Below are 18,422 nucleotides of genomic sequence, written 5' to 3'. Positions count from 1 at the left end.
ATTTTCTTTAACCTTTTAGTTTCGACGCGTGCGATCTTAGTATGAACCTTTTAAAAATGTTTTATACGCTTGTGGTAGCCAAGAGGCTCATTTGAGCATTTCTTTGATACAGGGGGTAAATTAAACCGTATCTGTGGCATCCATATCCATATAATCATTGATTTGCTCCATACAATTCGAAGATTTTCAGAAACCTTTGGTCGCCGCTCATCGACTAGCGCGCGTGACTAGGCAGCGAGGTTTTCCACATAGGCTAACTGATGTTTCAGAACCTAATGCCTGAGTGAACAAGGTGATAGCTAGAACGTCGAAGGCCCTCAGATTCACATTAGCAAAGTGTAGACGTCAAGCTTAAGCCGTTGAGAGGAATGCGCTGTCCAACATCATTATACATATAATCGCCTTCAACTTCGACTCAAGGACGGTACGTGTCATCGTTGGGCCTGTGAATATCACCGCAATATGCACGACGGGCTTTTGGAGGTGGTTAGAACAGCATATTCTCACTCTCCACATCGTTTCGACGGTGGCGAAGGCCGGCAAAAAATGCATAAGCATGGGGTTAAGCTTGCACCATTCTAACTCGCGTCGAAAACTAGAGTCAAAAACTAGAAAAGAAGCAGCCGTTAAAAACAAACGTTGAAGGGGTAATTAAGCTTCTCACGTAACGATACTTGAATTTGAGGCACGGCATTGCGAAGCCAGTATACGTCAGTCATGGAAACACCGTTGCAGTATATTTCATATTTCACATGACGATCTTTCGTGTACGATTCACAATTTTAGCTGTCTCAAGAAAGGCAGCAGATTAAAAGCCCACTTGTATTGGTTTGCGTGGATAAGGCGAAGCAGAACATTCCTGTTCGAGATCTTGGGGGATCGACCGCTTTCTGATTCAAAATATCCGTAAAACAGTTTTCAGTTTATCGCTTACAATTTGCCAGTCTCATCGTTATTAAGTAGTACGATCTCAAGCACTCTTAGGATTCTTCCCTACTCTCAGATCATAGATGCGTACAAGCGAGCCTCCATCAGTGGCTTAAACTTGTATTCAGTCGCACAGTTTGACTCAACATCTACCAGAATCGATCATAGTGAATAATACATACATTATACGTGTGGTTGAATATTTGTTTCTACATAAAATTACGTTACATTAGGCGTTTAATACTAGGTGCCAAACGATATCCGTAAATGTAGAGGCGTTAAAATAGCGTTTTATCGTCGCAAAAATATCCAGGTCAGTTACAGTTCGAGCTGATGGCGGGCGAAAAGTTCCGAAAATATAAGAATTTAGAACAATCAAAAAGTCTAGTAGGTCCCAAAAAGATCAATCGTTCGCGCTTGTCGAAACGTCGCAGTTAAAACAGATCACTCTTTTTTAAAAAACGACTGCTAAATTCTGTGGAGAAAAATCGAGGGTGCTCCTTTAAGCCATTTCCATGAATTTCCAATAAATTCGTAAACATCAAATATCTAACGTGACATGAGTGCCTATAACAAGATAGAGATGATAAACAGCGAAAGCAGTGTCAGTGCCTTTAAGGATGTTTTTATTTAAAAACATCTCCACACCAATACATAAGAACACTTCAGACAATGTATGCAATCTCTGTTCTGCGTATTATTATATCTAGCAAAGCATTGCATAAATCGTAGACTAACAAAATTCTGCTCTCTTTCACCGAAATGTAGCGTTATGCCACAGTCGATTGATCGATACTATCTAATGATGCAATGTAGAGATATGTAATATCGCTACTGCTGTTATATATAGCACACTTTCTGCAAGCAGTCCAACCAACATAACTTTTTATTTTAAAAGACGCTCACATATCAAACGTGAATATTGTGGGTTCACACTGACGGATAGTGGAGTCACTGATGACTCACGGGGTCCTGGCATATGCAGTCCCAACTTTTGACATCTGCTTCAACGAGACCGAATGTTGAAGTGAGCTTCGAAACTTTGAAACGCGCCACACGTAGTCGTCGGTTTACTACTACCTTGAATCTCTGTCTGTTTCAATTTATTTTTTTCATATGTTCCTTTACCATTGACGTCTGAGTTACAGCCAGCAGCTTTTGCTGGTTTGCGGATGCCTCGAGGAAGGTTCACGACGATCAGGAGGAGAGAAAGCCAGTTAAAGCTATGCGTTTGGCCTCCCAGAGGATGGTTCCTATGGCTCCGTCAACCTTTCAGACTCCCGCGCCGCGGAATTTCCAGGAGTTACGAGCGCCGCCGCTGCTGCTACTGCTGTTACTGCTATTCCGAACGATCCCTCTGCTAGTTGCTGTGTCCATGTTCCAGGATCCCTCTTCAGGGTGCCTGCTCTATTGCCGGCTGCCCCCCTTTACATCGTACTTCTGTCGACATAAGCAAACGCTTCTGCCATCATTCGCACGAACGATTACCACTCTTAGCCCACGTCAGATCGGTGCCAGTTCTCGTCTCCCGTCGACGGGGGACGGAGGCGAGAAACCCCTGCCTTTCGCCCTGCAACTTCCTACATTCGCTGCAATCTGCCTTTGCTGCCACTGCTACCGTATTGTATGAGTGTGTGCGGCCTCGATGTGATCCTCTTCTGTGCTCTGTTCTTTTTTCCCCATAAAACGCCTCTTTCCGCTTTCAGTCACTCACTCGCTTAGACACGCGCACTCATGAGCCAACACACGCCCCCACACCCTCTAACTCTCCATTTAAAGCAGCGAAAGGTGGAAGTGGATTGATCGGAAAAAGGCGCGTCAAACGGCAATCGGGTGCCGGTCTTAACGGGCCTTTAATGACGTCAGTGCCGAGGGCGCACTTTCAAGTGCTGCGATCCTCACCGCTGTCACCCCCCAATAATAGCGGCAGTGGCCCAGGCGTTCGTCTAGCCTCTGTATAGTCCCGTTCAATGCTTAATGTTGCCATAGTAGTCAGTCCCTCAGCGATTTTATGCTTTATTCCGGCATGGCTTTCCATCGGCAATGACGCCATCTCTCATCGTTGCAAAACTCTCTGAAAATGCGTTCGACCGCGATATTTCTGTTCTAAAACGCGACACTTCAAACAGACGTTCTATTTTTAACACTCTCACTTACTTGTGCTTCTTGTATCGGATATCATTTGAGCCTTGCGCAAACGCGACAAGCACTTCGACCCTAAAACAAAGGTTTCTGAATGATGTGTGATGCCATGCCAAGCTAGCTGTTACCATAGCGTATACTACGTCGTGAACACTAGGTATTCCTAGGTGTGGCACATGGCCAACGGAACGTTGGGTGTCTTCCAACTTCAAGCAAAGTTCTGTTATATTGATGACCTTAAAATTGATTGGATAAGGATATTTGTGTGCGAGCTATCGCTTGTTAATCTTTTCGAGAGTAGTCGAGAGACTATGATCTGTCGCCAGTATCTTTTGGCGAAACGAGACCTTTGTACAATGTATCATTACAGTTATTAAGATTGTTTTCTACAATAGGTATGTATTGTTTTACATGCTATTATGTGATACCTCATTCATTATCGAGGAGATAAAAGTTTTACTTTTATCCCCTCGATGTACTATTTCCTAAATTAACGAATATAATTAGTCAACCGATTGAATACGTGCAGGTGACCACGGGATGTTCACTGTATGCTATTTGCAAGATTTCTACTTCATGACAATATGGCAATCGGTCTGTTAGTAACTACTACGGTTTAATACAAATCTGACATTTTCATAGAAATGCATACATAGATGCACAAACGTCCTCCATGACTATATTGTCTTGCTCAGGCTATCGCTGCTTCGCTAAAGATGTCAAATGATTCTGGACTTACTGTCAGGTCACCATTTTTGCTACGCCCAAACCGGCGACTGTTGTAAGTCTAACTCTAGGAAACACATGTTCCACAAACGGCATAGAAGGATGACAACACGCTCCCTTTTCTCATCCTAAACCAACGTGCCACATGTCCTTCTTCATACCTGACCGAGCTCGGGTCGTGAGAAATAGTCCAGCTGCAAATATGTCGTATGACGCTTTCTCTTTCCAAAGATTAGACAACAGCACTACTTATATAAGCCGACAACAATGGCATCACTTTTTGTTGATACAACAAACGCTTCCTGCGGCGCCACGGTACCTCAGTTCCACTTGCAGTGCCGATGTCATATGGTGACATCTGAATGTAAACAACCTTCAACCTATCGCACTCTTGCTTTCACGCCACCGCGTATTTCCCAATCAAATCTTCGATAGAGAAGATTAATTACATAAGTAAAACAACGAGTACCCTTGAAACGAGAGGATTTCTATTCGTCTCTGCTTACTAAACGTTTTGTTGCAGAGCACTTATGGCTCGATCTGTTTCAGGTCGCGCTATTTAGTCTATACATTTGTACCTGTTGTTACTAGTTCCTCTTTTATTGAAACTAAAGTTACAATATTTATAGTGATGCGTCGACGTAGTGCATAGGTGATGTCCTAATCACACTCTGCGCTTACCACGGCAAAGGGTGTAGTCGATGTTTGTCGATGAGTAAATTTCAGGATAATAAACGCCGTAAGATAATTTCATAAGTAAAGAAAAGCACAGGATATAGCCAATAGATTATTTGAACTCTCGATCCGGTAGCAGAAGCAAAGCACAACGTAAGTACTAAAGTTAAATCAATGCGGAAGATTGTCCACATTAGGACAGCAAATATTTATAAATTGGGCCTGGTATCAACGAACGGAATTTGCCCATTAGGGAAATTCATATAACAAATCGCAATACGTAGGCATCGGTATAAAATAACTGATTCAGCATTGGTTTGCTGGTTTTTGTCTGGCTTGGCTTCTCGGATTGAAGATTATCGACTTCCAGATAGCCCCATTGGTTTAAAATACTAATCTTAAACTACAGAAAAGTCTGAGTTTAGTAAAAAGCGTTACCAATATGGTCATGATTAGCTTGTAAAGTTCGACAGTCCTGAAATCTTAGGTCCTTGTCCTAGAATAGCCAAACTATTGCAATGTCTGTGTGTTTGATCACAATATACATCGAGCATTTCCAATTGGCGACTAGGCGCATCTCTTTTGTGCACAGTGCTCCTAAAAAACATCGTTTTATGTTTTTTTTTTTGCAATACATTCGACTATAACTCGCTATAGCCTTTATATATATATATATATATAGAACAAAATCATTAAAATAAATAAAATAGTTGGAACATGTTACAGCTTTAAGTATCTGCTATGTGCTTACCACTCGTAGATAAATTTCAGCTATGATCGATGAGTTTCGATAGGAAAATGTTTAATTAGTAATTGGAAAGGTACAGTTACGGTAGCTGCTAGAGATCTTTCAGGTTGAGAGTGATGGATCTTTTTTGAATAAGATTCACAGACATTGGGCTTTCAAAATCGCACGCATTTCATAGACCATCAATACGTTGACTTCTTATAGATACAATATTGTGTCTATGTTGCATTCTGGGACCTTTAAGAAACATAATTTGCAGGGTTATGACACGGTAACTCAAGAATTATGCCAAAAATGCGATGAGACGTAAAAGATTAGCGCGGCCTTGTAAACATAGACAAGTTTTACGTTATAGTAACTTCTGTATTCTCGCATAATAGTACGGGTTCAGCGAACCTCACGCGTTATATCTCTGTTCTACCCCACAGACGCCACAAACGTTCGAAGCGTAACGATTTGTTACTGCCATTTACTCAGCCCGAGACGTGCTAGCAGTGTCACAAGCGTTCCATGCACGCAATTTCACGTAACACAAAAGGGAAAGGAAGCACTCTAATTATGCGGCCTAGCTTCAACTTGGACTAAAACACTTGACTACAATGCATTGGCTCTAATGATATAACATAAATAATAATAATGGTGATTATCTTGAATCACCGGCTTCCCGTGCTGGGGAAGGCCGAGACGTTACTGGAGACAAATGCTCCTAGCACGACCTGGCGTAAGCGGTCCGTCCCAGCATCTTCATACGTTTGACCAACGACGAGGCGACAGCAACAGTAGCCGTTAATGGTTGCTAAAAAGGGATATTACATTGACTCCAGTGATTTCAAATATACGCGCCCCGTATGGGTAGCTGGGAGGCGCTCAAACGACTAGTTCACTTAATATCGAACAACTACAATAGGCACAGCATCGCTGTACAATGGAACTAAATGATATTCGTCGGTGTTCGGGTAGGTGTATATGTCTATCTGTGCGTATGCGTGCGTGTGGAGGCTTCGGAACTGTCCAGTTTACATTGTGATTGCGTTAGGAAACGCGCCAATGGTACTAGTACAAAAGAAGACACGAGTTGACCTTTGTCTTTCTGTCGTTCTCTATAAACAAACTTACACTTACTTGTTCGATCGGAGCCGATAGGACGTATCAGCTCCGTGTACGTTTCTTGAGTTGCCTTTGTCCGGCAAAAAATTTTACCCATATCTGTTGATGTGCTTAAAACTTGCGCAGATGTGCAATGTCCGTTCTATGGAATAATTCGCAGTTGTCTCGTTGTTGTATCGAAATGATGTACATACTTCGAAAACGTTACATAGCAGAGTGAAGAGACGTATTATGAAGTTAAAGCCTCGTCGATTCGAGGATCGATTATTCGAATCTGGTAGACCTGGTGCTTACCTTTTTGATGCTACTTGGCTCATGGGGATTCGATCAATCAAGAGTTACCATACAACTACGTGAGTCGTAAGTATGTATATTTAACGGGGAACTATAGGTTGCTAAATAATAATAAAGGTTCAAATCGATTCTTGAGTCACTTCTACATTCTGGTAAGCACCATACGAAACTCAGCACTGCTCTAGCTTAGCAATCTAGACCATAGTAATGGGTCAGGAATTAATCCAAAAGCCTGTTCTACACATCAACGGCAGTTCTGAACGTGTCCGTAACGGAATTAGCCGATTTTAGCGCGTTCTCTGAAGATAACATTTTGAAGTGGTGCCGCACTGTTTGCTTCCGCTATCCCGACGGTCGTACGGGCGCGGAACTCGTAGAAAAACTGGGTGCGGCCCAGCGATTTCAGGAGCGTGTATTGTGCATTATCGACGTAGATGATACAAGTAATAAATTTAGTGGTAAATTTTCGTGATCTTCTCACATGTCTGGCTATGATCCTAAGTAGAAATCCCGAGCAGAAGCTTAAGAGGTAGACTTTGGCCGTGAAACATGTCGCAGTTATGTCTACGCTTAATGTATTATTATATTTATATTTATTTTTATATTTATGGAAATTTAGTGAGCAGCTGCTTGGGTTGGTCTGTGCAAATCGGGAAGTCTCATTGTCGACGGCATCGCCTACGACGTTGTACAGGGTAAGCATGCTTGTCTGAGCGTATGGGGGCGTAACGACCACTTGAACTATTACAAGTATATCAATTTTGCAAGAGCTTTGTTGCGTTTAAACGAATTATAGATGCTATGTGTTACTTGACCAAGTACCACTGGTAGTGGTACCTATGTTAAAAGGTCACCGGATGTACTTACTCATATGGATAGCTCGGTCGTAGCGACCGGGCTAAAACGACGGCAGTAATTGCTTTCTGCTGATTGATAGAATAAAAGTCGCTTGATAAAGCATTTACCACAAAGCGACTCAGTATTCAACATCAAATTTTCCAAGATAACTGCGCTGTTAGACAAAGTTTATACAGATTAACACGTAAAAATAACAAATTCTATATAACCCACATATCACAGATACCAAATAGTAAAATAGCTATTGATACGCTCAGTCTGAAAAGTACCGTGCACGCTTACAATCTACTCGCGACTACTTTCAGTGGCCGCTCACACAATTAACCTATGTTATTCTTTAGTAACACGTAAATCAATGTTAACTTAGAAATTTTTCATATGCCGAGTCTCATCAATTCGAAAGGTCACTTTGGCAATCCAACATACTTCTCTGACATCTGTTGTTGTAGTCAATAAAACAAAACACTATTTCTCGTTCTCCAATATCATTCCTACATCAAGTCATAGAGTTTCCATAGAAACAAAGCATAATTCAAGCTTCTATAATATAACTATAATAAATATATAAGTACTTTTCAAGCGTTGCATCACAAGTCTTTCTGCGTATTTAATCGGGCGGATCCATAGCATCAAATGAGCTGGTATCCATCTCTGAGCAACTGCAGTTTACTGGCCACATGATCTTAAGTGACCCATAAAATGCAGCGTGTCGTCGCCAAATTCGACGCTAGGAGAATCGACGGCTTAACTTTGACGAATCCGCCAGGTTAGCAGAGACGACGCCACCCATCGCAGATACAATCTACCATTTATGCTATAGCAGAAGGCTGTACTGCCATTTTCTTGACGTGTGGAACCGGCACAGTTTCATAACATCGTTGTGAATGATGTGGTAACATCGTAAGATCAGCATCGATCCCAATTTGTCATGCTAAACGCGCTCGTTCCCAGAGAAGATTTATCGAATCGTTAATATATTAGGTCGCATTGAAATTGTGTCCCTCACCCTAATTAGGTATTATTGATGGCATTTGTTCTGTGCCGTACTCGCAAACCCCTCAGTAATGTACCCTATTTTTATGTGGGGTTCTAAGATCCTCTCCTATTTACATCGTGTTGATTTTAAGTAAATTTCGTTTGTCTACTTGCAGCATTAGTTCTAGTTATACATGAGAAATATCGAAGCTGAACTTTTTTATCTGATATGTAAACGTATGTGTAAAAAAACCTTGTGACGAACGTTAACTAAACAAAAATAAAATACAATACAACTATACAATATATATAGAAAATATATAATGAAACAATAGTAATTTATATAGGGAGTGTTGTTTATCTTGTGTAACCCGTAATGGAACTAACTGCACATACAAGCCTAACTGTTCAGAATAAATAAATCCCGGCTTGTACATGCAGAAAACTATGTGTTAATGTAATAACATTATTAGAAAACTTAATAATTGTCTCCGGTCCCGAAAGAGACACTCGGATTGTTCACTACACATTTCGTAACTTTATACACCGTAAGGCATATAAATACACAGGCCTCTTAGACTTATCAACAACGTTCTGTGTATCGAGGATGCTCTTTATAGCAAACTTAAAAATTGCAAGTTTCGCCAACTTACAAATTCCAATACAAGTCAACTTACAAATGTAGGTTATGTTCCATCTGCTTACTTCCAGGGCACATTTAAAGCTAGCTAAATACCTTCGTTATAAAGCGGCAAGGGCCGGTTGTTTCATGACAGACAATCGGCCCTTGCCGCTCTTACGGACCTACCTAGACTTGAAGAGCACACACTTCAAAACAATGAGCAATAAAGAACGTAATCCACTCTAATCTCTGAGCAATAAGACTAAAATGATTGTATAAAGAAATAAAGATCAATCCTTGGCCAATAAAAATCTACTTGGCCTCTATATAATGAACTCCGCCGTTTTGCCAACGCGTTCAAGTGTACAAACCGGCTCAGCGTTAAAAAGGAAGAAAAAACCGTTTAATCTTCAGGCAGATATGACTATAATAAACGTGCTGTGTAAATATCAGTTACAATCTCCTCCTTTCTATTTAATATCTGTTTATTTATAAAGTAACTGTACCCCAGCTCAAACCAGCGCGTGCCGTCCGCAGATTCGTTATCTGAATAACTCAGTACCAATATCTATTTTGAAACGCGTATAAATAGAAACGATAGCCATTTTCGTAACGCTGTCAAACTTTAAATACATTGTAAATCGAGTCAAGAGGCCGTTACCATATAGGTTAATTAGTTTTTCAAGTGTTACCGTGAAAAGTGAAAAAAAAAAAAAAACGCTGAAAACTGATTGTTGCTACTTCTGCTAAAAAAAAAAATTGCTAGGTCGCCTCTGTCAAAGATACGCTATTGAGATTGTTTGGTACTCAAATATGTCTAGGCAACATTTGACCGTCAACAATGAAACGATCAAATAGCTGTTTATTGATAACACACGTGGCCGCGGTAAGTATTTCTAAGTTAGATTGGTAAACAGACCAATTGCCGAGAGTCAATCGCAAAGAGGAACGCGTCAGAAGACGTTTACAAACAATCATCCAACGAGCTTCGAATAGTCTGCTGAATGTTCGAAATCGCATGAAAATGTTAGAGTACGAGAAGATGGGAAACAAAGTACCAGAAGGTGTAAATTCGCCGGTAAGGAAATAGTTTGTTTTTGTTTTTTAATATTATTAAGAGTCTAGTCTCGAAAATGGTAAAAATCAATAGAATACAGCTGCAAGAGGAGTGTGATATTCGAGAAGGGGGCCAGCTATACCTATCAAGCGTATCAAAACGAGTATGAATGAGTTATACCCTAAGTATTCCTAGCAGGAATAAAGCTTACCGGCTGATCATTCACGACCGTCATAATTGGGGGATGGCGTAAATTTCAATAACCTGTAAGTAACTTTGATTAACTTCACATCTCGCTTGCCATTTTGGAGAGCAATTTTCTTTTGACAATACGGTATGAAGACTGTTGCTGGTGTAAGGGATCGACGCAAATATAGAATCTGATTGGCAATCATCTGGAAGATTTGCATGACAGTCTCAGACGGGGGTTACTACACATTTCAGAAAGTTACGAACGACGAACCTCAGCGTGATTTAGACACTGGCCTAAAGTTCATTATGAAAAAGTGTGACGGAAAAACTTTCGCTCTGTCAACGTACTACCCAGACCCGACTAGAGCCTATTCTGCATCGCACAGATTGACTGGAACCTTAAATCATGCCATCAAAAAATGCAGCATCTTATAGCTTGGCTCAAACTAAGTGTCTTTTTCGTTATTAAAACCAACCTCTACGAGAAACAGTAGAGCAAAGCTGTACTTTCAAAGGGCTATGCTATTATTTAACTGGTTCCTAAAATTAGTTATTGAAGATTTTAAAAATACGCATTCTACACCTACCATTTGTTTAACTGCACAGGTATCTGTGCAAAAATTTCCTATTTTATCGGCACAGATTTCATAAATGTGGCGCACTTATCCGTTGAATTGTACGGATCGCTCAATTCAGTATAAGAGGCAATATCATCACAGCAGACTGTAATTTGGAATATTTAAATAATTCTGGTTATTATTCAAAACAAATTATAATAAGGTTCAACAATTTCACAGGATACAGTATCATCTCAGCGAGTTTTCCAATGTATGACGATAGCCAAAAAGTAAAATTAAAAAAATAGACTGAGACCAACGGAATGCTTTTCGGCACTCCGTTCAGTGGATGAGCCCGCAGTAAAACACAGAAAACGATATACCTGAATTCTACACATTTATACAAATAGTCCTATTTGTCATAACATTATGAAATGCTATTGCTGCCGTACAAATTACGGTTTTGTCTGTAACGTATGAAACTGTTACTTTTGCAACGTCTAACTTCGATATTCCTGCAGTGGCTGTGGCGTTGTGGGACTCGAAACAAATTACTTAAGTAGGAGTAATTTCTAACTAAACTGAAAATACTCCCTCAAGTGAATGTTTCTGTGGCTGAAAAAACACATTGCCTTACTGAAACTGGCGTTAAATGTGGGTCATCGTGTACGTAAGTCAATATCGTTTCTTTACAACGGCTCGAGCATTTCAGTCAACTCCGACGCCAACGTTGTCAAACACTTGGAGTCCGCCCGTGAATTCCCGAAAACGTAAAAGGAGGAAATCCCGATTTGCAGATTTCTGTTGCAAGATCGCCTCAATCTTCTGCTGTCCTCCTACCAGGTAAATGCATCGGGCGTTCAAATTTACTGGTACGAAGGAGGTAGATATATGATATCATTTTTTCAGAAATGTCGAAATTTAATTATAGTGCGATAATTATGTAGTTTAACTAACACATCTAGTAAATGCACGATGTAGTAATGTCAGACATGAAAATACATACCAAACTTAGAAACCGTATGTTGACGTAATTTACTTCTAGATTACCCCCTCCCCCCCCCCCCAGATGCTTGAAGGACCCCCGAATATTTTTTCGGATATTAATCAACTGATAAGAGTTTGTACTCGTTTTCGCAGAACCTCAATAGTACGAAAATTGGCTTTTCATCCACCAGTTCCGTCACAGTATTGCCTCGTAGAAGATAAAACAGCAGAGTTTGGGTTAAGGATAAAGGCCAATAAACCCAAATTGCTTCGGGTCTACCCGGATTTTGAAGAATGTTGCAAACAAGCCGAGATTTTTAACGTAAAGAAAAAAGGTAGGTGAACTATGGACGGGTGAACGAGACTTCATTGGTTTATAGCTGTTATTATTATCCATTGTCGATTGCAAACGTTTGGCCCGTTTGGTATTGTTCTTCTCTTATTTTGGTAAGTTGCTATTGTTGAATTAAAACACGCTAGGCTATATATATATATAGCCTAGCGTACATATATATATGAAGGGCATTCAACGTGGCTTCATGAGCCGCTGTGCTTCAGACGATAGAGTTAGTGGACTTTTGCGGTATAAATACTAGCAATTTCCCAGAGAAATAAAAAGCGCACCTATCCTATTTGTAGACGACCTCATGTTATTCTAGAGTAGCCGTCAATACCTTTAGAAGGTTTTAGTCACTATCCAGGTTCACATGCATACATGGAGTCTGGTATAGGCCCGAGCGATGAGGTTTCTATTCGAGAGGATTTTAAAGAGCAATAGGATTGCTATGCAAACTGCTTGACATATATGTGTATCGCACTACCACCCATCACCCGAGGGTTCGAACGAAAGGGACTCGTAGTAGCCGCCATGGTTAAGCATGGTGTAAAACAGCTTTAGTCCTTTTTGGCCTACAGGTTCTTTATTATACATCCCATGGATTGCTTCCAATTTAGCGAAATATCTTACAATGAAACAACTTTGATAGCCTAGAATAGGTCTATCTAGAACGCTAAAGTCTGAAGCGTTTCTTAAGATTAACTCAGAAAGATCTATCTGGTTTGTGCGCGAAGTGGCCTAACTCGATAACAACCTGAGGTTTTGACAACGGAAAATACTAGCTGAAAAATGAATTAAATAAATAACCTATATGCACTACGCAAATCTATCTATGTCCGCGCCTGGCTACCGCGTTCAAGGAGCAGTAATTCTTGTGCACAATACCAAAAACAGACAGCCTATTGTTCACCAGTGCTTCCACTTAATGATTTAAGACTACTATTAGTTGACACTTTTTTTTATTGTGCTTTACTTAGGTTTTGTCATTGATTTAATGAATGCGGCTTCATCCAGTATCGACGTTATTAAGCCTTGCTTGAATATAGTTTACGCATTGCTCAACTGATATGTGGCGTTCCATGTCGTTGTCCTGCAGATGGAAACCTTCTGGCCGGGTTACGTGTAAGATGCCCTGTGCTAAACAAGCCAAAAAGAGGTCAACGCAGTCCTGACACACGAGTTACCGTTTTCTATAGCCATCCAAATGCTGTTGATCTAGCTGACGTGCTGCCATATGCAGTCGATTTCTCTAAAACCTTTTTCTGTGACTTTATTTCCTACGATTACACCGGATATGGTCAAAACCTTGGAGAGCCGAGTGAAGGTAAAGCGCCTAATCTATGCATACAACCGCCCAGACAATCTAAGGAAAACCTTAGACGTATCTATGTATTGGTAGAACTGGCATAAAGGTATTTGTAATTTTGTTTTTGTACAAGTTACGACAATGACAGTATTGGTGCTATATATAAAAGGAATGTTCGGGAATATGTATTAGGTAGTTAATATTAGGTAACAATGACGTTTCAATAACTTTTACACTATATTGGCCTCAGTTGTCAATTGCCACCTTATATTTCGAAGTTCTAGCTTGAAATTAGCAGGCTCGTGTTGTAACTTCACAGCTAACACACGCCGAGTACACACGAAATGATTTTTGAGCCATATATTATCGTGAGTCAATCTACAGATACAGAGGATCTAGTCAATGCACAAGATAAAACTAGAAGGTAATCAGCGAGGTCGAGTTAGCCTTGTTGTACTTATTTGTCTATTCTAATGCATATTTAACTGCAGCGCAGATCCTGTGTGACGCGGAGTGCGTTTTTCAACACGTTCGTGTGCAGTTAAAGACCAATCTGCGCCGTCTAATACTGTTCGGAGAAAGTATCGGCTCTGTTCCATCGATACATCTAGCGACCCGTTATAAAGTGCGCGGTCTTATTCTTCAGGGCGCCCTAGCATCGGGAATTAAAGTTTTTTTTCCTTTTGTCGACGCAAACCCCTTTGGGATCGACTGCTTTCGAAACATTGAACGAGTTTCGAATGTAAGCGGACAAATAACTAGAACCTTTTCACTCTATCAAAATACGTAGTTAATTAATCAGCTTCAACTTATTACGATATAATGTATAGCCTAATTAGCCCGGTCGTACCTAACAGATTAGCTAATCGTTCTCGCGTATCCATACTTTAGCGTCTTGAACTTACTTTCTTTTTATTATACGTAAATAATAAGCTGAAAAACTGTTTTGCGGGGAGTAGGTTAAACTATCGTAGCTGTAATACCGTATCCCGTAACTCCGGCTACAAGAGCACAGAGGTACATCTAGGTCACTGTCGGTAGAACTGAGACATTGTGAATTTCCGTTATATTAATTTTCACGACATCCTCAGCTCAGATTCCCTCTGCTGCTATTCTGAAACTTGCGATTTCCTTACAATTATGCCCTACAGAAGAGCGCTACCAAATCTGTTATAAATAAATGATAGTCGAAAACTTTGCGTTTGCTCTGTGCTGAACCATTTATGGAACGATATGTACTTTAATTGGATTTAAGGTTCACACGGGAGCTATTGAAGTGGGCAAAAGACTGATATTCACGGAGCTGGAAAATCAGGATGTGTACGTGTATCTAGTTTAATCTTAATAACAACCTGCTGCTGCTGCTGCTGCTGCTGCTGCTGCTGCTGCTGCTGCTGCTGCTGCTGCTGCTGCTGCTGCTGCTGCTGCTGCTGCTGCTGCTGCTGCTGCTGCTGCTGCTGCTGCTGCTGCTGCTGCTGCTGCTGCTGCTGCTGCTGCTGCTGCTGCTGCTGCTGCTGCTGCTGCTGCTGCTGCTGCTGCTGCTGCTGCTGCTGCTGCCTTTTCGTAAAATCCATTTTGGCATAGTTGATGCGACTGAGTGCAATTTTGTCGTACTACTTGGATAGAAACCCGACGTTGCCCCATACAAAACACACACATATATATACACAAACTGATACTGGGTTATTCACTTTTATGTCGTACTATCCGCTCATTTATTTTACGTATTGAAACTAGACTATATGGCAATGCTGCGTCTATCATATATTTAAGAATTTTCAAGGTCCCCTCTATGGAGCGGACGCGGAACATATGTGGCATAACCTGTTTGCCCACCGTACACATAAACCTTGAAATTAACGTGTATGTTTGGCTTTGTTTTATAGATCCTATGTCCGGTTCTTTTTGTCCACGGCACACACGATGAAATCTGCGACTTCAAAGCCGCTAAAGAAATGTACAAAAAGTGCCCTCGTGCCGTAAAGCCTCTTTGGGTGCTCGGAGCTGGACATAGTGACTGTAATGAGCACGATCAGTACGAACAAAGGATCCGGAAGTTTATGCAGACGTTAAAGTAACCAACAATCAGTATATTTTTTTTAAATCAAAGACTGCTTCACTAGCCGAACTGCTAGTCATCTACGAACGAAAGGATGAAGCCTGACCTGATCCGGGAAAACGGTGTCATTAACATAATAATAGCAGTAGTAATTAAAAAGGTTGATCTAGTACATTTTTTAAAATAACACAACTTAGAAAAGGCTTCTAGCCAACATTTTAAAAAACACTTCTACATCAAACGTACGGTTCGAGTGAAATTAATTAGTTGTTTATCTAGAACCTAAAGCGAATAGTTGTCAATAAGCCAACTGTGTACTCGTATGATCAACGCGACGTTTTTTTTTGTACAGGTGTTTTGTTTTGTCTAGTTGAAGGGTAAGATTATGAGCTAAATAGGCTGTCGAAACGCTGGTTCAAGCAAGTCTCACGACATACTTCCATCAGGGTGCTCGGGTTTGCGACCCAATAAAGTTTGTTACTGTGAGACATTTACAAGATCGCACAAAAGACTGAATTTACCTGTGCAAAAAATTCAAACGTAAAGATGTTTCTATATGACATCCAGTCATCTGATGCGTTTTATTGTATACATAAGAGTTTTAATGAATAATTTTCAGACAGAAATCAACAACATGGATCCCCAGCTATAGCGTTTTACACGGTTCTTAATTCCTACAGCCCATATACTTCGTGTCACAAAGAGACTCGCTGTGAAAGTAGCAAATGTGGTGTTCAAAACAGACTTCTACTTAGGAAACTTTATTTGGATGGCTGTGAATTGTATTTTATAAGCTTATTTTGAAAACAAGCACCTTTGGAACCGGCAACATCAATATTTGCCGCTAACTTTTTTTTATCAGACTGTACTAGCCTGCAAAAGGGCTAAGAGTGTCTTGCGCTAGCGTTTAACTATCTGTATCGGTTTCTAACGGTTAGTCACATATTTTAGTCAAGCTATGCCAGGTATAATACATACTAACCTGCACTCCGAGGTCCAAAAGTAGTTTGCTTGATCAATTGAGAAGACATTATACGACGTCTTTGCGATGAAAAATTCAGTTCAGGGAAAAAATCAAAAAGAAAAAATTTTAACAAATTTTTTTTTGATTGAAAAAAAAGTATTTTGATGATGAGCACCCCTTGAAAAATGCGACTGTACGCATCCATAGGTTTAGCAAAAACATTTTATAACAAACGAAAAAACCATCTAGCAAACTCAACTTATGCTCCAGCTAGAAACCAACCTTTGCCCCCTCCTCACTCCAACGGTGCTTTTATCTAATTGTTTTCCTCTCCCCAACTTTCTAGCCCTCTCCTTCGTCTTGTTTGCGATACGTTAAGTTGAAACTCTGCAAGCGGCTTAATAAAATTTTAATGTTTAGCAATGATTACGTTGCTGTGCAACGGAATGGTACGAAACCAACATACACAGACAAATACTCACACATACATATTTGTAACGAGAACTTATAGCCATTTGACTATAGTACTGGTGAACAGGTAGGAACTTACATCGTATCGCATGCTCAGTACGAAATACGTATAACAATATAACTTATAATATAAAGTTGAACTAAATACGTTGTAGCATGTTATTAGGGGGGAATCTGGTATACGAACACCTGTTTTCATATTCATTAACTACTGCAAGTCGACAATAAAGTAACGTCGATACCAAAACTAGGATTTTTTTTAACTTAATCTGTATGTTGGAAAATCGTATGCATTACAGTAGCTCAATATTATTAACAGCCAAGCGAGATGATGGTAATTTTTTTTAGGTTATCACTTTTTCTCGCAACTTATTTTTTTTTTTTGTATAATTTCACGCCGCCGTTAATACTAGTTGATATGATAGTTCTGTAGAGCCGAGCCTTTCTCGCGTCGAAGCAAAACGATGACTAAACGTTTTTCCTCTGTCTATTATTAGGCTACGCCTAATAATAGTCGCGTTAAATTTAGCGATCTTTTACCATACGACGTTCGACGCACCAGTCGCCTTTGGGTACGATTGATTTGTATATATATATATATATATATATATACAGATGTTACATATAATGTTACACAGACGGATAACCCGTAAAACGAAGGCCATATTCCATCTTATAGCCTGATAGAACGAACAACAGCTGATGAGAAGGCTCTAGCACTGTGTTTCTACCATGTCGTATAGCCCTAGCAGTTCCACTTGCTTTCGCAAAAACTACGTATTTACAGAAACAAAATTATAAACAGGTTTGCCATCGCCTTGTTGAAGATGTCAATGCTGAACTTGGATTGCGAATAAATGGTTATGGTTCTAATCACGTTGAATTGAACGCACTGGACGCCTTCATAGTGAAGAAGCCTCTGAGCATCGCCGCTGATAACGTTTGTTAAGGATAGATGCGTTTACTGTAATTAGTTTGTGCCCGTTAGGAATCTATGCCTGAAAATTTCTAGTAGCTACATGCGCGTGCGCTCTCAGTTCGGTTGAACGACTTACTAATACTCATAACAATATTACTATCTTTAATAAAGGTTAATATAAGATTTGTAATCACACTTTTCATTTTCATTAGAGATTTCAGATGCCGACTCTCCTACGAGGGCCTATCGGGAGATTACGCTCGATTATACGGGATGATTTTTTTTCAGACAGTTAGGACTCGGAATGCTCTCTACCTGTAAATGTCTCCAGGAACCGATCTATACTGAATAGATTTCTCATTGCACTTTATTAGAATTATTTGACATCCGTTGTTTGGGACTTGAGGGTCGCTTCTCTGAAGACATCAACAATATTTAGGTGGTGGTTGGCCTTAGAATGTCGGTGATAAGTTGAAAATGGCCTATGTGAGATTTTTTT

The 18,422-nt window shown here is 40.2% G+C and overlaps 1 protein-coding gene across 3 annotated transcripts; it reads left to right on the top strand.

Annotated features, from left to right (window-relative positions):
* The first annotated feature begins 6,135 nt into the window (after positions 1-6,135).
* LOC111248187 (alpha/beta hydrolase domain-containing protein 17B-like) lies at positions 6,136-17,251 on the top strand. Of its 3 annotated transcripts, XM_022800074.2 has the most exons (7): positions 9,835-10,152; positions 11,593-11,723; positions 12,021-12,202; positions 13,301-13,528; positions 14,002-14,252; positions 14,766-14,830; positions 15,397-17,251. In XM_022800074.2, the coding sequence occupies exons 1-7, from the start codon at positions 10,093-10,095 to the stop codon at positions 15,491-15,493; spliced, it is 1,014 nt and encodes a 337-aa protein (XP_022655809.1). In that variant the 5' UTR covers positions 9,835-10,092; the 3' UTR covers positions 15,494-17,251. The 3 variants fall into 3 exon arrangements, with proteins under 3 accessions (XP_086840117.1, XP_022655809.1, XP_022655808.1); XM_086983991.1 differs by lacking the exons at positions 9,835-10,152; positions 14,766-14,830 and adding an exon at positions 6,136-6,174; XM_022800073.2 differs by lacking the exon at positions 14,766-14,830 and having other exon boundaries at positions 9,839-10,152.
* Positions 17,252-18,422: the final 1,171 nt, after the last annotated feature.

This window comes from Varroa destructor, unplaced genomic scaffold (genome assembly GCF_002443255.2).
Source record: "Varroa destructor unplaced genomic scaffold, Vdes_3.0 BEIS01000003.1, whole genome shotgun sequence".
In the NCBI taxonomy this organism is placed as follows: Eukaryota; Metazoa; Arthropoda; class Arachnida; order Mesostigmata; family Varroidae; genus Varroa; species Varroa destructor.
This window is presented reverse-complemented; position numbering and strand designations above follow the sequence as displayed.

Coding starts and splice junctions, on each gene's coding strand:
- LOC111248187 (XM_022800073.2), top strand. CDS start 10,093: ATGAAAATGTTAGAGTACGAGAAGATGGGAAACAAAGTACCAGAAGGT. Junction 11,724..12,020: donor TTCTGCTGTCCTCCTACCAG/GTAAATGCATCG, acceptor TCGTTTTCGCAG/AACCTCAATAGTACGAAAAT. Junction 14,253..15,396: donor ACATTGAACGAGTTTCGAAT/GTAAGCGGACAA, acceptor TTTGTTTTATAG/ATCCTATGTCCGGTTCTTTT.